Consider the following 20,218-nt stretch of genomic DNA (forward strand, 5'->3'; position numbering starts at 1 on the left):
AGGGCTCTCCCTTACTCCTTACTCCACGCTTACTCCACGTATTGTAGACCACGCATTACACTATAGTGAAAGTGCTAAAAGTGAGCGGCTTTGTCTCTTTCTAAGGGGACGGTTAAAGATAGACAGAGCCGCTCGCTTTTAGCACTTTCACTATAGTGTAAGATACAGAATCGACCCCCTGGTCGAACTGCGCTCTAATTCACCGAGAGTAAGCGTCAGAGCTGAAGTAGAAGTAAGAAATGGCAATGATTCATTTCTTTACTCCTACTCTTACTTCTTATGCCAGGCTTACATCGTCTATTGTAGACGATCCTTCAGAGAACATAGACATTTTTTACACAAATCGACACATGTCGCTTTCCGTTTAGAATTTAATTCAAACTCAATCGACCCTTTTTGACTCTGCTCGGGAGGAAAGTCGGAGTGTGTTTTTGTCCGAAGAACGCATCCCCGCTAAGTATTTCGATACAATCTTTTCGACAGAACCTTTCCTTAAAATCCTGTTCTTTAAATCTTTGCCACTTCACGGTGGCAAACTGTGCTCGAGTGTGTTAACTTTCGGCGATTTGTGTCTCCTGAAAGAAAGGCAACCTATACCTATTACCATTGTATCTTTTCAGCGATTTGCTAAATGACGGCATTACATTCGAGATAGGCGATGACGTGGGTAATAATGAGGAGGAGGAGGATGAGGAATTTCCATATTCACCGCACGTACAATTCACCAATCAGGAGATGTTGAATATGTTAAATATGAATAATTTCGAGGATGAGGAAGAGGAAGAGGAGCACGATGCAGGACCCTCAACCATCTACGGTATGAGCTTCTCGAAGCTGAAGTCAAAGATGACTAGCCTGACTCCGGATCAAAAAGTTAGTCGAATTTTATATTATTGTTCTTAAATATTATTTGCTTTTCTCACAGAGATATCATTGTCGTTATCTTGTTGGGTAAATATGTCGATGCAACTAAATAAGATCATAAATGTAATATTAACAGGCTTAATGAAATTGTCATTAGGTCATGAAGTTTATTAAGCAAAACGGCGTAGGGGAGATTATACCGCAAGATGCTCAAGTCAGTGTTCATTACCTTGGAAACCTTGAGTACAGAGATGAGCCTTTCGATTCCACTTACTCGAGCGGCAAGCCGAGAACGTTGCGTTTAAACCAGAATTTTATCCTACCTGGCTTAGAGATTGCAATACGTTCTATGCGAAAGCATGAAAAGTCGGTGTTTATAATACACCCAGACTTAGCTTACAAGGCCATCGGTTGTCCACCGCGTATTCCACCTAATGAGGAAGTAGCATTTATTGTTCATTTGATCGATTATGTTGACAATGGATCCGCACTTACGTATCAAGACCTCAATGCAGAAGAGAAGCAATCATTTAACCATGTGGAGCTGCCTATAATACATATGCTTGCGACTGCCAGGGACCATTTTACAAAGTTTAACTTTAAGCAGGCGATACGAGAGTAAGTAACTGATATCAAGTTTCTGTAAATGCACACGCAGTCATATCTGTATATATATTTTTTTCTTTTTGCAGATATAGAAGAGCTATTGATTGTTTGGAGTCCGTCAAGCTGAAAGATATCTCGGAAGAGAACAGAATGAACGAACTTCTCTCACGAGCTTGCACAAATGTAGGGATTTGTTACAACAAGGAAAAACTGCCTTTTAAGGCTTGCCTAGCCTTGGGACGAGTGCCAATACCAACAGCTAAAAGCTATTATAAGTGTGTACTATTGTTAATTGATTCGACTGTATGTATAAACATATTTAATTAGTGTTATAATAAAATTTTTTCTTGTGTTCTAGTTTTGGAATAGCTTTGCTAAATATTGGGGAATACGACTGTGCTATGAAGGAGTTACGCAAAGCCCTCGTGTTGGAGCCTCGCAATAACTCGATACAAAAAGCGATTCAGACAGTAAGTTGGAGATTTTTTTTTCATAAGTGATTTTTGTAATGACACTTTTTTTTTACAGACGAACGCGAAACAATTAAAATATCGCGAGATAGAAAGAAGATTATGGCAGAACTGCTTTAGATCAAACACGGAAAAGAAAAAAGTTACCGAATTTCGGAAAGCCGTGAGTGATTTGTGTGAAAATCTTATCCAGAGTAACGACGTATTAAGACAATCCCTCTCAGAAGGCTTCACAAGAGAAGAGTATGAAATTGTACGTGAAGAGGCTGCTATACACGGATTGAATGTTGTTACATCTACCAGACATGGCAAAGAAACTGTATACCTCCAGAAGAACAAGCCATAAAGTTTCATTTCTATTTTTTCAAATTGCAATCAAGAATCTAGTGAATAACCTAGTATTGTTTGGTATTCCATTTTTTATAATTTTTTTACGTTCATAACTTAACATGTTGTAGTATTATACAAATATAACGTGTTACCTTCGAGTGATTCCACTGTAATGCCTATATGTGTATTATAATGTGACCAAAGAGGCTTACAATTAGTTCTTCCATTAAAATATAATATAATATCTGATATAATGATAATTTTGTATTCTTTTATATTGTATTTTTTTCTTTTCAGTAAAAGAGAATTATAAATGATTCTATAAAAAACCTGTCGTCTATATCTAATCCTAAACACATACTAATATATGAAAAAATACATGGAACCAAATCAATTTACGTAATGCATGATTCTCTGTTCATCTGTACATACTTAAGTTAGAATAAACAAGTACCGGAAGTTCGTGGGGCAACTCTTGTTATGCATTTTCTTGCTCGCGACGTTAGTAATAAGATCTAATGGATCGAGTGATCTAAGAATACTTCTGCTCATGCAACACGAAGGTATATAAGAAACCGTCCAGTAAAAACACCGAAAGATACTACAATGTTTCTCGTTGCAACGTTCTTCGTATTTCTGTTTCTAAGTACCGTGTGGTTCCTCTTATGCACATATAAAATGATTTCAACTTTGTCGCAAAAAATACAATACATCCAGTCGTAGAAATATTGGTAAACGTATCGTCGATTCTTATCATTTTGATTTTAGATGTACCTTTCAATACAGCCCAGTTATTGGGTAATCGGCCGTCGATTCAAACTTTTCAAGACCACCATCCCGAAGAAGGTCTCTTGGAGGTTCTTTTGAATCCGACATCGATTATCTCAAAGGCCGATCATGCGACGCTCGGCAATGTGCTCGATTTAGACTTTAAAGCGCAGGATATAAATTATGAGCTTTATACGAAGGACAATAAGGAGCAAGCTGTATCTCTACGAGTGGGTGATACTACTCAACTGAAGGAATCGCCATTTAATCCTGCATGGCCGACCAAGATCATTATTCACGGGTGGACAGAGAGCGGAAATGCTTTTTGGCTCCACGACATTCGACGAAATTATCTTAGCGTTGGGGATTATAATGTAATTTGCGTAGATTGGTTCGCCGGTTCGACCAAAGAATATCTAACGTCCGTCAAACTTACTCATCAGGTGAGCGATTAAACGATTTGCATATTCTATTAAAGTAAAGAGATTTAAGTTCTGATTTTCCTGGACAAACTTTGCTTGCAAAATTTATGTTAGAGAATTACTAAAAAAAGGCTTGTTTTATAAAATGACGCAAATCACGCTGCAATAGAAAAGATTATTTCTGTTACACGATATACAAATCACAGTGAAAGACGAGTACGAAATTGATTTCGCGAAGTTACGAGAATTCCAGATTCCATTTGCTTTCGTGCGCACTTGTCTTTTACGAGAATTGTTGTCTTGCAAGAACATGATGCGAAATCAATATTCATGTTTCATAGGTGGGAGAATATGTCGCTGCATTTATCGAATTTCTCGAATCGGAGACTCAAGTTTCTTTCGATGATGTCCACATTGTGGGGCATAGTTTGGGTGCTCATGTAGCCGGGTACATCGGTAATTACATGTCGAAGAAGCTCGGTCGAATCACTGGACTCGATCCGGCTGGGCCGTCATTCGAGACGCCTTATCTTAAAGATACGGAGGAACGACTGGATGCGGCGGACGCCAATTTCGTGGATATTATTCACACTTGTGCCGGCAGTTTAGGCTTCCTCAGACCCATTGGCCACGCGGATTTTTACCCGAACGGTGGAACGTTCAGGCAGCCCGGATGCCCCGTATTTTCATCCCGTACGGTGCCAACATTGTTGCACAACAAATTTTACAATATTACGTGCGAGAGGATATTGATCTACCTTATATTTTTAGAAACCTGCAGCCATGGTAGGTCGCATCAATTTTTTGCCGAGTCCATCGTGCATCCTGATGGCTTTGTCGCTGTGCAGTGCCCCGACTGGATGGATTTTCAGCTTGGCAAATGCAGCGATAACAATTCTAGTACCGTCGTTATGGGCGAATTTATCAACACTGATGCTCAAGGTATTTTTTATCTACAAACCAACGCACAGCCACCGTTCGGAAAGGGCAAGATAAAGTGAACAATCGTGGAAAGAGACGTAACTCCGATACCTACACTTATGACACGTATTATATGTATTTCATTACAATTAGCGATATCGCAAGGAAACGTACAAATGTAGAAAGTGCTTATTTATATGATATTTCTATCAGAAGTACTTTATGATATAAAATAGGCCGATATAAAATAATAAAAAAATTACGCGTATGGATATTTGCATGTAATAATGGAGTATATTGCGCGCGTCAGCTTTATTGTTTAAGCCATTTCAGCAAGCGTCGCCTCTCCACTAGACGGTTTCTCGATTTCATCCCCAAATCGCATACGATACTTTCTTCGGACTATATCCCAATCGATGACGTTTTGTATTTTCGGAATATTTTTTAAAGAAGTTTGACTGGTAGTCGGACTTGATTGAAGCAATGAGAAGTTGATTCGTTCCTTCGCTGCTCGCGGTAGTGGAAGCATTCTAGTATTCTAAAACGAAATAGAAAGAGGTCATGTGAAATTTATTTAACTAAAAAAAAAATAGAATGGAAAAGTCATCTGAAATCTTAATAAAATGCCTTGACTTTTTAAACAAATCAAATTTATAAGGCTCTGACGTGAAATCACGAACACGAAGTAATAAAGGATATACTATAAGAGCTAAGACCAGGATGTTAGTGTCCTCTAACTAGGCGGGCGTTTCGCCTAGTGAGAGGGAGATCCAGGCTTAAACCCTGGCTGAGGTAAATTTTGCGCAACAAATTAAAAAATTGAAATCACTTGAACATTAACATCCTGTCTTGGCTCTTATATTCTTTTTCTTAATTTGGCTCATTTAAATCTTGTAAAAATGTTTTCAGAAAATAATGTTGTTATACATATTCAGTTAAATGTGTCTTGTAAACTTTAACCTTTTGTTATATAAAAATTGTCGAAAATAATAGTGAGAATATTTTGAAATATAATATTTACAAAAAATCTGAATACACATTTATAAATTGGTTTATCTTACCAAAGAGTTTTGTTTAAAATACTTTGCATATCTCAGACACTTCACCTCCTTAACGTGCATAAGAATATTTATAAAAAACTATGTGTTTCTTATTTTGATCTATGTTAAAACATATGCAAAACTCATAAAAATCAAAGGGAACACTTAGATCCATTTCTTTGCTAGGTCGTGTAAGTGACGATGTTTAAAAATTTTGCTAGTAAACTGTAATATTTTTATATGTAATCAACACGATCATATATCTACGTACGGTAGAATATTTTGGCAAACCGCTTGGATGCATATCAGGTTCCATGTATCCATGCGATCTGCCGATTTTTTGCTTTGCATTTCGTTTCTTCATACAAACGTTCTTAAGATGTCCTGCCCATGTGGTAACGAGGTTTAACGGCGCTGGAGCTGTCCTTGCTCTTTAAAAATAAGGGTCAGAATAAAATTACAGCAAGGATTTGCAAATTTAAACGATGATGCATAAAAAATTACACTTTAAGTTTCACATGAAAGTCTAATGAGAAAGAATTACGTGGCATTTAAAAACTTTTCGTGTATTTACATAATTATGTATCACCATAAGCAACACAAAAGTTTTAATTTTTACTTAATTAAAATAATTCAACGAAAGCGCAGCTGCAAGATGTATTCGTGTTGAAGGCACAAAAATCAAGAACTAAATAACTTTAGTGCTCACGCTATACTCTTCGTTGCAATTGTGCTTACTTACTTTTGCATGTAGCGAACTAATTTACTGAGACCGAATTTCCATTCGATGTCACTCTGTGATACAATGTTGTGATACGTGTCGCTCATCATAGCAATTAGTAGATTAATCAACACTATGACGCTGACGAGCATGTATAATGAAAATGACACCTAGCGAAACGAAGGAAATACTTATTTCTTGAACTTGAATGAAGGTAATTGTACACACACAGATGGATAACTAGTACATTATTTTCTGGGAAAATTACCTTGAAAAAATTAATCGTCCACCACGGCTGCTGCTTGCGGTCTAATGACATCGTAAAGTGGCTGGAGTCTTTTTGGCCAAAAATGGCGAAGAAGAGATTCTCCGTGATCTCAATCACACTAACCATCACTGAGCAAACAGAGAAAAAGAACGGTAAGTTAAAAGAATCTTACTTATATTTAGTTAATCTCAATTGTCATTCCTATTTATATTTCATTGTAGCATTTCAAGTTTTATATTCCTACACTAATACAGCGGTATAGTACAACTGAGGCAGAGTGTTCGTAACTAGTAATCATTATTTTGGACATTGCAGTTGCACATTTCGGACTACACCACTGCTAATACAGAATGGATTGGTGTTATCGCTATTCTATTCATTGTCATTCTGATTACAAGCAGAAAAAATTATATGGTATTTACAGTCCTTGGATTATTAAACTGTTGAATATTCATGCTGACGACTATCCTAGTCTTCGTCCAGTAAAAATTGGCGATCAATCAGAAGAAAAGTTGAGCTTTATAAAACCTAAAACATGCGATGAGATGAGCAGCGCGTATCAAGAAATTTCGATGAGCGAGCACTGATAAAATGAGTAATAAACTGCAAAGAGATGTCCACATTCGATATGTCGGTAAAAAGTTTTCTAAACGCATTTACAAATGCAGGATGGATGCGATGAATGCGGCTTGCGACGTGAAAACTGCATTTTGATTTTCGCTTTGTGCACCCCGTGAAAAATAGAGAAATTAAAAGGAACTCGATAGAAATTTAGTATCTTTGTAAAATGACGAATTCTTAATCTGTGCGTGAGACATCAGGAATGGCTCTTAGAATCATTGAATTTCTTTCTACTACCTCTATCGACGCATTTTATTTTTAAGATAAGACAATCGCAAGTTAAAAGATATTAATTCCGTGCACATGATATGAAACTATTTCTCAAATTTGCATTCAATTTAAAAATTATTTATACAATTCTTATGCATTGCGAGTAGAAAGAGGTAGGAGTCAACATTTCTAAACCAAATCCCGATTTTATAGATTAAGCGTTCGTCATACAGAGCAGAATCTCTCATGTTGAATCCGCTTTAATTTAACTATTTCTTTTTGCAGGGTGTACATTCATGGTGCGTGCCAGCCGAACTTACAACATGCGAATGATCGAGAGGTGAATCCTGTAGACGCGTTTAACTCCGATTAACATATTAACAAGTATACATGCTACACATCCAGTTTATGTGTGTACATATGTATATAGTGATGTGAGTTTCGAAGGCAGTTCCATTATGGCCCTACGTAGGTACACATCCTACAAATATGTGTATCGAGCGCACCGATATATTACACGAAAATACCGTGAGCAACATGATGCAGGCATAATGATCGGTGCGTGCATCGTTGCAACAGAGCCGTTAGGCAATATTGCGCTATATAGTTTTATATTTATATATAGGTATATATCGTACATATACATGATCAATAAAACATTCCAGGTGGGAAGAGAATTTTATAATTAAATAATGTTGATGACTAACCGTCAAATGTGACGTGGAACGATTCCTATGCACACGGGTATTCCCCATGGTAGCCTCTAAAACGTGTTATAGGTAATCGATTAGACTATGGATCACAAGGAGTACAGGTTTGCTAGCTAACAATAACTGTACAGGCGGCGGTTGCTCGACTTTGGTCGAGCTTAAACTTTTATTTCGAAAATACTGACAAGGTCCTTCGTATACGTTCCATATGGCGATATATATGTATGATAAGTAAACGTATGCGATTGAGCGCTTTGGTGCGGCGAATCTGCGAAAATAGGAAGAGCTTTGATCTTTTTTTCTATCTCTCTGTTTCTCTCTCTCTCTCTCTCTTTCGTGAGAGTTAAGATATTATCAGCGGTATTTTTCCTTCTCTCGTTCAAGCTCCAAGTCCAAGCCTCGATTTCTCGGCGGTACTCGACGAGCCTTCCAAAACCGCCAACGGATTCTCGATCGATTCCTTGCTCTCCTCGACCGGCTTTTCTTCGATCTTCTCGCCGTAAAGATCTCTATACTTGCGCCTGACGACCTCCCAGTCGACAACGTTGTCTATCTTGACAACATTACCGAAGGACAACTGGCTCCCGAGAGGACTCAGATGAACCACTGACAAGTTGCCTCTGTCCTTCAGTTGTCCCACCTGCGTATTCTTCTTTATCTTGGACAGCCACTTGGCCCCCATCCTGGTGCGAGGGGACAAACGCGCGCCACCCATCAGATGCATCAGAGACGGCCGTTGCTTTTTGGTCAGGCGTTTCTTGCAGAGCTTGACGAAGTACGTAATCCACGTGGTCAGGAGATTCAGCGGAGATGGTGCCGTGGTGGTCCTGTCGCGTATTGAAAATTTAGTCGATTAGTGCGATGGTAAGTGGTGCTCTCATGCAACATACAACAACCTACCGTTCCTTCTTCTCACTATCTGTTTTTTTTTTCAGTGAGTCTCATTACCTGTGCATATTTCGAATGAGTTTGCTCAGTCCGTATTTCCACTCGATGTCCGACTGCGCCTGTATCCGCTGATAGGTATCGCTCATCATGGCGATCAGGAGATTAATAAGCACCACCACCGATACCAGCATGTAAATGCCGAAGGTGAGCTTGAAGAGGACGGTCGTCCAATTTGGCTGCATCGTTTCTACCTTGAATTGTTCGTGCGTCGTCTGACCGAAGATGGCGAAGAACAATAACTCGACCGCGAGTATGGGATCCATCCTTACTGTAAATACGCGTTAAACAACGTGTCTCGTAAAGTGTCTCGTGTACATCCGCGTGGACGTATGCAAGAGTTGTCTGCCACTGCCCATACACATGCTACACGTTGCCACTACGAAACGTCGCAAAAAGGATCGATTTCAAGCCATACAGGGTATAATATGCTGCGACTCGTACGAACTCCTCGCTTTTGCCTGCCGTCGGAAAAAGTTCAAGCGCCTAAGAAAAACGCGCTCTTGTCTAACGGGACGGTCTCTAATTTTATAAGCGCATGAAACACAAAAGAAACTAGGAGACATGTGACGTCATGTTACGTGCAATTATCCCCAATATTACAAACGTTTAAAGGGACGCTTGATAGAGTACGAGACCTTCGGATACTTGGATGTGCCTTTAAACATTTGCGACGTCGAGGATATTTTATTATTACGAACCGTCCGTGTAAACGTTAGTTAAAGTCAACAGATGAGACTCGGCGTTTGAAGATGACTTTGATGTGAATTGACTTTAATTAATGCTTACAGCAACGGCTCTCTAATGGAAAATCTCGTCGCAACGAGTCGATCGAGATAAAATCTGCGTCCTACGGATGATAATGCGGTATAGTGTCGCGGATGAATGATCCAACATTCAATGAGACATCGAGAGCGAGCGGATGTGACGAGGATTCGCGGAGATTCGGCATTCGCAGGCGTCATCCGGTGAAATGTGACGGAAAGGGTATGATGTGTCGGCGAAATTGGCCCATTCTCAGATATTCTGACAAACAACATCAATTATATGCGTTCCTACGAGATTCATGTATCACATGTCGAGAGACTTTACTTACTTAGGTGCTTAAATGCTCGGCTGGTCGCCGGTGCGTCGAGGATCGCGCGAGGATCCTCTACGATGGTCTCGCTCGATCGTCTGAGGATTTATGTCTGCGGTAGCGGTTTACGATTTTACATACTATTCGTGGAAGATCTTTGGCGCACTTAGTCGCTAAGTCTGTCTAGCAAGTAATACGGAGCGCGTGGTCGCTGATGCGCGACGGTGTCATAGTATCGCTCGTTTGCTCGCGCTGCTTTTCGCGCGGAAACTCGGTCGAAGGGCGACGACGAGTCTTTTACATGGGCGGATTCGGGGCTGTCGCCGGTATCGTCGAGGCGTTGGATGCCGTCGGCCCGCTCTCGTCCTCGTCCCCGCCGCCCTTCTCCTTCTCCTCATCCTTCTCGGGCTCATTCCCGGTAAGGGCGAGATACTTCTTCCTGATCGAGTCCCAGTCCACTACGTTTTCTATTCTGGTCGCGCTATTGAAGGACAGCTGGCTGCCCAGCGGGCTGAGATGCACCACGGAAAGGGTCACGCTATCCTTCGGGCGCACCTGACCCTTCTTAACTTTCGACAACCATTTCGCGCCCATCTTGGACCTCGGCGATAAACGGCCGGCGCGCTGCAGCCCCATCATGTGCACCAGCGAGGGCCGCTTGCGTTTAGCGGAGCGCTGCTTGCATAGCTTGATGAAGTACACGGTCCAGGTGGTGAGCAAGTTTAGCGGGGACGGAGCCGTAGTGGTTCTGTAACACGCAATCGCGTTCCCAGCACGGAATGCCCCGTTAACCCCGAATGCTTAACAGCGCGAGTTACTTAAGGGACAACGGTCGAGACAACGAAGGTTGCACGTGAAACTGTGTAAAAGCGAGTGGCGCTACAGCGGGGAACGCGGTGGAAAACGCGAGAGCGTTTCGAAATAACGTTAAATTCTACTTGTAACGTTCGGAGTTCCGGCCGAACGTGGGAAAAGATAGACATGCTATTTCGGTACCGGGACTGACCGCGTCGGTTATCGCAGCGATTTATCATAGCGGACTATTATCGGACGTGTATTCGGAGTCGTAAAAGGTCGCAGGCTTACCTGTGCATGTTCCGAATCAGTTTACTGAGTCCGTATTTCCACTCAATGTCCGACTGCGCCTGTATCCGTTGATAAGTGTCGCTCATCATGGCGATCAGCAGATTAATCAACACCACTACCGAGACCAACATGTACACGCCGAAGGTCAACTTGAAGAGGACCGAGGTCCACTGCGGCTGATTGGTCTCGACCTTCAGCTCGCCGTGGGTCGTTTGGCCGAAGACGGCGAAGAACAGATACTCGAAGGCGAGTACCGGGTTCATCTTTACTGGAATTACGAGGCACACACAACACACACACAAGACGTTTCTTGATAGCTCTAAAGGCTCCTTCGTTCTCTTTTTTTTTTGTTAGCTCATTGCTTCGTGCCATTACAGATCGGCTACTACTGGTGGGTACTCGGCTATTTGGTATACGGATGCGCATGTGAGCATATTCCATAACGTTACATAACGATCGAGCGAGCGAGCGAGCGAGCGAGCGAGCGAACGAACAAACGTAACGAACATGCTCATGCATATCTTTTATATTAGACTCTGGCCATGCTCTGCAGCTGCGGCTGCCAACTAACGCCGGATGCATGCCATGAACCTCGTTGTATTGCAGGCTGCGATCATCGTCGAGTACGTACTGTCACTCGTCTTTTCAGCCTCGTCGCTCTACTTCGTCTTGCATTCAAATCTCCGACTCAGACGCAATCGCGCTTCCCTTTTTCCTCTTTTTTTTCCCCTTTCTTTTCTTTCTCCTCGACAAACTCGCGACGATCAAGTTCCATCGTCGGACCTGTGCGTTTCTGAGACGCGCGACGAGTCCTGCGATGCGTTTCGCTAACGGGGGGGATGCATTCCGATACCGGTGCGCCTTTTCTCGAGGCAGCGAGTGATCGAACAACAATGGGGGGGAAGGGCATTCGTCGTGCCATTTCATGCTGAATGAGAGAGAAAAAGAGAGGAGGGCGCGGGTGGCGATTTTGAAACGTATCGCAGTGGATGAGAGGATGCGGCATGCAATTTCTCGGTAGATGCACGCCCTCCTCCTCGCTTGCCTGGCTTGCGCGACTCCGAAGTCGGGGGCGCGTCACGTCGCGCAAAACTGTTGCTTGCATGCAAGGACACGGAGGGGGAGAGGACGAAAAGATCCTTTCTCGGCCGGGTGGCGGTCCTGTAATGGTCCGTTGAAGAAAAAAGGGGAAAGAGAGGTGAAGAAATGGGGGGGGGGGGAAACGCGGAGGGAACGGGGTTGTGGGACGGTCCGCAGAGTTGATCGAGTCACACATAAAAACGACCGTGCGATTGATGCGCATCATGAATTGCATAACAACATCGGCGTCCACTAGCATAAACACGATTCTAGCAACCCACAGTTATTACAGACAAATTATGATGTAGGTACATAGAGAGAGAAACACGCACGTACATACACATATATATCTGTGTGTGTCTGTGTGTGCGTTGTCATATATGTATAATACATATACAGGACACATACGTACATAGCGAGACACGGGGATGCACACGGGCAGAGGCTGTGAAAGAGAGCACATATGCTCCGGTAACGCTAATCGTCAGCTAATCAGTTGCATAGACAGAAACGTCGTTCACGAGCTTTCAGACCAATTTTATAAATGTTCGTTCGGTACGCTGCGACGCGGGGACGATCCGCGGACGAGTCCGAAGTGTAGACAAGTGTGCAAAAGGAATTTTTAAAAATCCCGCAGTTAACGCGACAGCTGACGGTTGTTGCGCCGGGATGCTTTAAACGACGCTATTTGCGCGAGGGAGAGATGTAGAGAAAAGTCACCTATTACGAGATAGACTCCCAATATAAGATAGCGGGGTTTCTGTTAACTTAACAGGCATCATTTGTTGGTTCCGCCGTGAATTTATTGCCCTTGGGACGAAATCTGTTTAGTAGAAAATTCATTGGTAGATTTTGTAATCGTGTGTAAAAGATTTTTGCGATTGAAGCTGGGTGTTGAAAACCCGCTATCTCATATTAGAAACCTATCGCATATAATAGAGGACTTTCCTCTGCTATCCTCTCTGGCGAACTCTCTGTCGAGCTCGCGCTTTCGTTGCTCCATTCTCTTTACCGTCGTCTCCGAGTCGCAGCGTACGCGAAACAATATTGCGTGTATTTTTTTCCCCGGTTATCGTTTTCTTTTCTTTTCTTGCGCTTCGTCATATCAGGCAGCAGTCTCAGCAGACAACACACACTGGCGAAATGCACGATGCAGACGAGACGACACGACACCGAGACGGATCGTGTCCCGCATTCATCCCGCGTGCGCGATTTTTGCTCTCGGTTTGCTTTCCGCGCTCGGGTTGCTTCTGATTAATCTTTCTCAATCAGCTGTAAACTTACAATCTCGGCTGTTATCGTCACAGCACTCATTCTTTTTCTTGTAGCGGCCGTAGCGACGAGGAGGCGCCGTTGGTGGCGTCTCCATCATCCATTCCGTAACATTGGCCAACAAATCTATCATTGCAATTCATTCGGTTATGATTCAGTATCGCTCCGCATGTCTCTGAGTATGATCGACATGAAGTAGACTTACTCCGAGAGATTTTAAATAAATGATCTATACGAAATATCTAACGTGCGAACTGACCGCAACGGTCAATGACTCTTTCTCAAAGTGGGGGGGAGTAAATTTTTGGCGGAGGAACGTTCGAGGGGGTGAACGTTTGTTTCTGCATCTATAAATTACGATTGCACGGTCGGTGCAATTTCGATGAGTTTAACCTGCGATTCGCGTTTCGTAACGTCGAAATCTGAATTCATCGAAATTGCACTCGCGTAGCTCCATACAACTCCTGGTTTAAACCGACTCTCAGGCCACTCAGGGAGAGGAAGAACGCGTTCGCCGATTATGCACAGGGGAGGGAACCGCACCGTTATTTCGGTACCCACGCGAATTTGCACCTGCGTGGGCGAAAGCACTGTCTACGTCCTGTTTAAATAGAAACCAGTACCGCGCGTCGAAGCGATTGCCAATCTAGGATCTAGCCCTACGTTTGGGTATCTACATAACGTATCTACGGTACATGTCGTATCTACAGTACGTGTGCGCGTATATATGTATATATCCTATAGACGGGGCTGTAAAAAATCAATTAACTGCGCCACTAGCTCTGGATTGGCGTCGAGGTATACAGTAAGAGAAGAAGAAGTAGAGAGAAAGTGAGTGAGAGAGAAAGAGAGAGAGAGGAGGAAAGAAGACCGAAGATAGGAGGGATGTAGAAATAAGAATGACGATGTTTCGAACTTACCGTCAGAGAATGGCTTCTTTAGTTTCCTGTCCTCCGCGCGCGCTTCCTGCGGCGTTTGATTCCTGAACGCCTGATTGAGCGCGACGAAGTGCATGGAGAAGCCAAAGACGAAGATCGCCAGCACCGCGAGAAATCTCGCGAGGTCCTTCATGAGATTACCGATGATGATGGCCCACGGCCCGAACAGATGGTGAAACGACAGGAAGTCCAGGATCTGCACGCAAGCTAAAAGGAAACTGAGGGCAAAAAGCTGGTTTCTCAGGTAGAGGAGAGTCGGCCAGTACGGTCTCTCCACGATTACGAATCCCATCAGGTGAAACGCGACGCCGAATATGCCGAAGAGCAGCACCGCGAGCTTGATCCAGCCGAGGCCGCTCTTGTCGCTGGGATTCGTCAGCTCGAACAGCAACAGTCCTGACAGCATCACCAGCAGACACCACTCGTACCAGTACGGTATCAGACTGGCCCTCACCACTGGATAGATCGGCGTGATGCCGACCAGCAACAGAAAGACCATCAGATAGATGTGCGATGTGAGATACGACATGAACTTGATGATAGGCACGTTGTTGTACTTGTGCCCGAGGGGAAGGGCGAACACCACCCAGACCGGCGGGCACACGATGAAGGCGATGAACAGCAGGATCGTCCTGAACGCGTTCCAATTTAAGCTACCCTGCCACAGCTCTTGCAGATAGCGCTGCACCACGGTGTGCGCGATCACCTCCTTCTGCTCGTTCTCGATCAACACGTCCAGGAACTCGACATTCCTGCGATCCATCGACGTCAGGATCCTGCCGGCCGAGTCGGCGCCCGCCGCCAGGGCCAGCAACTCGGTGGCCATTGCCTCGCATTGTTTCCCGGCCGCAATTAAGTCCTTGGCGCGCTCCTTTTCCTTTTCGGAAAGCTTCATGTAGATGTTGGAGAGCTTCGCCGCAGTGTCGACTGGCGCGGGCGACACCAGAACGAATTCCTCGATCGGTTTGTTGTTATGGCTTTTGCTGCAGACCATCATGTTGTAGACGAACTGCAAACGATTCGTTTGCAAATTAAGTAATTCAATTCGAAAAAGTTCAAAGTTCCTGCAATATTCCGGATATTATTATGACAATAATTTGTTTGCGCCAAATGTGAGACAGCTAGGTAACGAATTTTACGATGCATATAAATACATACGAATTGTGTCAATTATTATAAACCAATTTTATACTTTTCCAAATAAAGTTATAATCGCGCCTAGCTGCTTCAAAATTATATCGCATTCAGATCTTTAAGCTTATCTACCATTTTAAACTACCGCGAAAAATAAGGTTAATCTATTATTAATGTGAGTCCGTCCACTAAATTGGTATCTCGAGTAGTTATTAGAGATCAACTTGTAATTGTACTATGATAAAGTTTTCTGTGTAATAATATGATTGCGGAAGATTATACGACAGTGATGCTCATTTTAAAATTATCTGTGTTGCACATTCATTAACAATAAATTTTCGTCTACGAAACCGACGATAATTCACTTCGCGTGCTTAACACAAAATGCAAATTTATTAGCTTGGTTTCGTATGACAAAATGTGAAAAGTTTCCGAATGTCGTGCATCTTTCGATTTCACGAAACACAACTATGTATATAGTGTACGAGCTAGGTACGAAAATTTCGAAAATTTTGCTTAGCCTGAAACGATTTCATGAAATCATTTCTACGCAGTGCGACATTTACAAAGAAATTAACAAACTATGTATAAATTTTCCTGCAACAGAGTATAAAAAGTATCTTTGAAATTAATTTTAAATTAATCTATCTTTTAATTTATAAAACGAAAGGTATTTGTAGAATTTCTCTAAAAAATAAACAGTTTCGAAAAATAAATAACTTTGCGAGATATTTTATGCGCAATTATGTTTTCTGTCTAAACTGCAAAAGGGTACAAAATCCACAGCTTGAAAATTTGCAGTTTAGAAAATCGAACACGTTTGATCAGTTCTTATCCACTTCTCTTATCGGAACGGATATCTTACCCTCCTATCTTCCATCAAAGCGTACGTATCGTGCTCCTTCTCCATGAGATATTTTAGCACATCGTTGTGACCCTCGGATGCGGCGAACCAGATCGGCGCGCAGCCGAGATTCGTCTCGGTTTTCGGAGACCCGCCGCTTTCCACCAGCAGCTTCACGACGTCCAGATGACCGGCACGTGCCGCACAATGCAGCGGGGTCCAACCGTTCTTATCGGTCGCGTTTATTTCCGCCCCCTGACCCAAGAGAACCTCGACCATCTGATAGTGACCATGAGTCGCCGCGATATGCAGCCCGGTCTTGCCGTAACGATCCGAGCTATGCAACAATTCCGCCGATCTGCTCAACAATAGACCCACGACAGTTATATGACCGCCGAAGCAAGCCAGATGCAAAGGGTTCCAGCCGTTCTCCGTCGTCGCTGCGTCTACCTTCGGTCAGAACGTCCTCGTATTCAAACGAAGTGTTCAATGCGATAGCTCAGCCTGCCTTTCTAATAGCTTAAGAAAACTAATGTAAAATTAATTTAATTTACTTAACTTTAAATGTCTCAAAATAGGAAAATATGTTAGATAAGTATAGCATGTTGAATTTATTAATTTTTCTTCGCTGATTCTCGTGATATAATTTCAACTTATAACACCAGCGTTCTTTAGTTTTAGTAGGTTTCATCAAGACTCATTTTAGAATACGTATTTTTTTTATAAATGCACTTTTGATGAACGGAATTTTATCCGAGCAATATCGTAATCTAAGATCACCTAAGTCCGAATAATATATCCTTACTAATTAAACTTGTCGTCGAAGTCATACCTGAACTCCCGCAGAGTTGAGAAGAAGTCGTACGACGTTCTCGTTTCCGGAATAGGCTGCTAGATGAAGAGGAGTCATGCCGGATTCAGCCCCTAACTCTCCTACCAAGGATCCTCCGGTTGGCGGATCAGATTTCACCGTTCCAGGTATGTGAGTTAGCAGTTCTCTAACCGTATCTAAAACAAAACAGAGTCTTGTTATAAAGAAATTATAGGAAATATTTTATTACTACCAGTGTTATTATATATATATATATTTTAAGTTTTTAAAAATTACTTTAAAAACTAGTGATGGCAGATACATTTATCAAAAAGTATTCAAATTTAATGACAGCTTTTTAGGGTAATACTTACATTATAATTAATATATTATATGTATAATGCTAATTATCGATAATCTGTGCATAAAATTATTATTTATGGAGATTTTATGAGAGTTTTCCTCACCGGCTTGTCCAAAGTAAGCAGCAACGTGAAGCGCGGTGACGCCGAGCTTCTTGCTGGATATCCTAAGAGACTGCGACGACCTCATCACTTCAAGTACCTGGCCGTGTCCGTGCTGAGCCGCCAAATGAACCGCAGTGAAACCCGCGCGATTCTCGTCGGCGCAGGACGCACCGGCTCTAACTAGAGCCTTCACGACCTCGGCGTGTCCACCTTCTGCCGCCAGTTGTAGAGGGGTCGCTTCCGTCAGCTTATTCCTAGCGGTTATCACACCTTGCCTGTCAAACTTCATCAGCTCCTCGATCACCCGGACGCTGCCTTGCATGGCGGCGATGTGGGCGCAGGTATTGCCGTCCTTGGTGCAGGCCATCACGAGGTTGGCGTGCCTCTGCAAGAAGAGCTGCGCCACTTCAGCGTAGTTGTTCATGGCCGCAGCGTGGATCGGCTTTTGCCCTTGGTCATCCGTGGCATCTATGCTGGCGCCGAGTTCCAGCAGTAGCTTGCAAACCTCCAACTGACCTGCTCCCGCTGCCAGATGAAGGGGAGTCTGCTTCCTCAAGGTGAGCACGTCTATCGCGGCGGCATGATCCTGTACGAGGAACCGTACCACATGCGTGTAACCGTTCATGGCAGCCAGATGTAGGGCAGTCCTTCCCACGCGCGACTTCGAGTTTATGAAGGCCTTGTTCGCCAGCAACGCGTCGCATACTTGAAGATAGCCGTGCTCGGCGGCTAAATGAAGAGCGGATCTACCCTCAAGATCGAACACGTCTACTCTGCCGTGATTGGCGAGGAGAGTGGTCACCAGTTCCATGTGGCCCCGATGAGCGGCGATCAACAACGGCGTCCAACCCACGGCGCTCTGCCGGTTTAAGGCCTTTTGCACATCCGTAGCCGACATGCGGCTGATCATCTCCGACAGGACTTCGTTGTTGCCTGCGAGTGCGCAATGATGGAACGCGGATTCCTGGGCCTGTCTAGTCTGCATCGACACGTCCGCGCCGCTATCGAGAAGGGCGCGAACGACGGCGCGATCATCGCCCGGGGTGCTGACTTCCGAGGGTTCGATTTGCGCCGCGTAATGAAGCGCGCTGGCACCTTCGTTGGTCAGACTATTCACGTAGGCGGTCGCTACTTCCGGACCCTTCTTTTCCTTTACGAACTCTATCAAATGCCGGACCACGTCAGCCCTGCAACCCCTACAGGCTAAATGCAAGGGTGTCTCGCCGTTCTGAGGAAAATAGAAATTTTAACGTAGATAAAAATAATTTAATAGTCATCGTTTCTCAAAAAAGTTATCGTATGTGTAATATTCGTTATATAGAGCGAGAATAATGTTTGATGTTTTTAATTATTACAACATTACATTTATTATAAGGATTGAATTGTTTAATTGGATCTTATTTCCAGTTTTGACGACGTACTTTCGACTTAAACATTGGATCTCCGCCATCTTCGAGGAGCAAAAGGAGCGTCGTTAAATTCCCGTGGCTGGCTGCCACGTGCACGGGCGTTTGACCGTCATCGGTTGTCAAATTGGGACCTGCTCCAGATTTCAGCAACATCAGAGCGCACCTGTCACCATCGGGCACTCTGGCAGCTATGTGAAGCGGAGTTTCTCGAAGTTTTCCACCCCTCACGTGTACCTCTGCGCCGTATCCCAGAAGGGTTTCCACGACAGCCGGTTTGGCACTTTCCACGGCTATATGGAGTGCCGTATAGTTATCGTTAGTTACTGCATCAACCTGCGTGTGGCAAAAAAAAAAAAGATTTTATACAATACAAAATTTGACATTTAAAGATATACAGAATCTTAAATTGCATGAAAACTGCATCTCTTGACGCTTGATCTCATATCGGATTGTGAGATACTTTTCAAGAAACAAAATCTAGCACTCTCAAAAGAATATAAGTATTACAAAATTGAATTGCAATTTAAAAACGCGACATTTATGTTCACGAAAAAAAATTGATTTTGTCAAAATATTTATGACCGAGGCGTTAGCTATGCGACATCGTATGGTATTTTCACTCATGTAACAACAATTTTCCAAAGCGATGGTAGATCATTTACCTTCTCTCCTCGTTGCAGCAAAGTGCTGATAATACCCACATGGCCGTATCCTGCAGCTGTATGAATAGATCTGGCACCACGTTTGTTTGGCATGTGCAGATACACGCCTTTCTTGAAGAGCATAGTAGCACATTCCGAGTGTCCGTTCAGCGATGCTATGTGCATCAGAGTGGAGCCGTCTTTTGTCCTTTCGAAGATGCTCGCTTTGAATTTGTCGGCCAGCAGCTCGATGATGGAGGCATGACCGTTCTCCGCGGCCAAGTGCATCGGCGTTCGATCTTGATGATCGGTAATCGCGGCGGAGGCTCTGACACCGTAAAAATATTTTACTAAGGTTTCATCGCCCTCGGCACTCGCTATGTGTAACGCCGTTTGCCCATCGCCCTGAAATACACGTCACATTTTTTTAGACAGCTGATAATTATTTTAGATAATTATATTTCTCAATAGTATTGTATATTTTATGTCATTGTCTGACTTTCCATATCTGGCTGAAATGATAAAAGGAAAATTGTCGCTTCGTTTTCATTTTGATTGCATT

General features: G+C 43.2%; 5 protein-coding genes across 8 annotated transcripts in view; 2 read left to right on the forward strand and 3 right to left on the reverse strand.

Annotated features, from left to right (window-relative positions):
- LOC105568195 (inactive peptidyl-prolyl cis-trans isomerase FKBP6) overlaps positions 1-2,592 on the forward strand; it is a 5,179-nt gene extending 2,587 nt beyond the window's left edge. For both annotated transcript variants that reach the window (XM_012023658.1, XM_012023659.1), the window contains exons 2-6: positions 621-873; positions 1,022-1,482; positions 1,557-1,745; positions 1,829-1,940; positions 1,999-2,592. In XM_012023658.1, coding sequence (XP_011879048.1) covers positions 621-873; positions 1,022-1,482; positions 1,557-1,745; positions 1,829-1,940; positions 1,999-2,286 — 1,303 coding nt within the window. In that variant the 3' untranslated portion in view covers positions 2,287-2,592. The remainder of the gene's footprint in view (positions 1-620; positions 874-1,021; positions 1,483-1,556; positions 1,746-1,828; positions 1,941-1,998) is intronic.
- A 101-nt stretch (positions 2,593-2,693) lies between these two features.
- On the forward strand, positions 2,694-4,616 carry LOC105568200 (pancreatic lipase-related protein 2-like). The gene is made up of 4 exons (XM_012023666.1): positions 2,694-2,916; positions 3,039-3,481; positions 3,802-4,153; positions 4,232-4,616. Exons 1-4 carry the CDS (start codon positions 2,877-2,879, stop codon positions 4,459-4,461), a joined length of 1,065 nt encoding a protein of 354 aa, XP_011879056.1. The 5' UTR covers positions 2,694-2,876; the 3' UTR covers positions 4,462-4,616.
- Positions 4,496-8,282, reverse strand: LOC105568199 (short transient receptor potential channel 6-like). 3 transcript variants are annotated; one of them, XM_012023664.1, is made up of 5 exons: positions 7,949-8,282; positions 6,411-6,538; positions 6,164-6,312; positions 5,693-5,852; positions 4,496-4,919 (listed from the first exon to the last, which is right to left on the reverse strand). In XM_012023664.1, exons 2-5 carry the CDS (start codon positions 6,534-6,536, stop codon positions 4,701-4,703), a joined length of 654 nt encoding a protein of 217 aa, XP_011879054.1. In that variant the 5' UTR covers positions 6,537-6,538; positions 7,949-8,282; the 3' UTR covers positions 4,496-4,700. The 3 variants fall into 3 exon arrangements, with proteins under 3 accessions (XP_011879054.1, XP_011879055.1, XP_011879053.1); XM_012023665.1 differs by lacking the exon at positions 7,949-8,282 and adding an exon at positions 6,833-6,897; XM_012023663.1 differs by lacking the exon at positions 7,949-8,282 and adding an exon at positions 6,655-6,808.
- A 25-nt stretch (positions 8,283-8,307) lies between these two features.
- On the reverse strand, positions 8,308-10,059 carry LOC105568198 (short transient receptor potential channel 7-like). The gene is made up of 3 exons (XM_012023661.1): positions 9,993-10,059; positions 8,900-9,167; positions 8,308-8,778 (listed from the first exon to the last, which is right to left on the reverse strand). The coding sequence occupies exons 2-3, from the start codon at positions 9,160-9,162 to the stop codon at positions 8,331-8,333; spliced, it is 711 nt and encodes a 236-aa protein (XP_011879051.1). The 5' UTR covers positions 9,163-9,167; positions 9,993-10,059; the 3' UTR covers positions 8,308-8,330.
- Positions 10,060-10,250: 191 nt separating this feature from the next.
- LOC105568197 (serine/threonine-protein phosphatase 6 regulatory ankyrin repeat subunit A-like) overlaps positions 10,251-20,218 on the reverse strand; it is a 15,626-nt gene continuing 5,658 nt past the window's right edge. The window contains exons 6-14 of the mRNA XM_012023660.1: positions 19,678-20,061; positions 19,028-19,348; positions 17,607-18,834; positions 17,161-17,336; positions 16,350-16,778; positions 14,333-15,359; positions 13,425-13,538; positions 11,061-11,328; positions 10,251-10,722 (exon numbers count right to left, since the gene is read on the reverse strand). Coding sequence (XP_011879050.1) covers positions 10,272-10,722; positions 11,061-11,328; positions 13,425-13,538; positions 14,333-15,359; positions 16,350-16,778; positions 17,161-17,336; positions 17,607-18,834; positions 19,028-19,348; positions 19,678-20,061 — 4,398 coding nt within the window. The 3' untranslated portion in view covers positions 10,251-10,271. The remainder of the gene's footprint in view (positions 10,723-11,060; positions 11,329-13,424; positions 13,539-14,332; positions 15,360-16,349; positions 16,779-17,160; positions 17,337-17,606; positions 18,835-19,027; positions 19,349-19,677; positions 20,062-20,218) is intronic.

Source organism: Vollenhovia emeryi, unplaced genomic scaffold (genome assembly GCF_000949405.1).
Source record: "Vollenhovia emeryi isolate VEMERY1.0 unplaced genomic scaffold, V.emery_V1.0 DF939131.1, whole genome shotgun sequence".
Lineage (NCBI taxonomy): Eukaryota > Metazoa > Arthropoda > Insecta > Hymenoptera > Formicidae > Vollenhovia > Vollenhovia emeryi.

Coding starts and splice junctions, on each gene's coding strand:
- LOC105568200 (XM_012023666.1), top strand. CDS start 2,877: ATGTTTCTCGTTGCAACGTTCTTCGTATTTCTGTTTCTAA. Junction 3,482..3,801: donor CCGTCAAACTTACTCATCAG/GTGAGCGATTAA, acceptor CATGTTTCATAG/GTGGGAGAATATGTCGCTGC. Junction 4,154..4,231: donor ATGCCCCGTATTTTCATCCC/GTACGGTGCCAA, acceptor TTATATTTTTAG/AAACCTGCAGCCATGGTAGG.
- LOC105568199 (XM_012023664.1), bottom strand. CDS start 6,536: ATGGTTAGTGTGATTGAGATCACGGAGAATCTCTTCTTCGCCATTTTT. Junction 5,853..6,163: donor TTAGTTCGCTACATGCAAAA/GTAAGTAAGCAC, acceptor TTATTTTTAAAG/AGCAAGGACAGCTCCAGCGC. Junction 4,920..5,692: donor GTTTGCCAAAATATTCTACC/GTACGTAGATAT, acceptor ATTTCGTTTTAG/AATACTAGAATGCTTCCACT.
- LOC105568198 (XM_012023661.1), bottom strand. CDS start 9,162: ATGGATCCCATACTCGCGGTCGAGTTATTGTTCTTCGCCATCTTCGGT. Junction 8,779..8,899: donor CTCATTCGAAATATGCACAG/GTAATGAGACTC, acceptor AATACGCGACAG/GACCACCACGGCACCATCTC.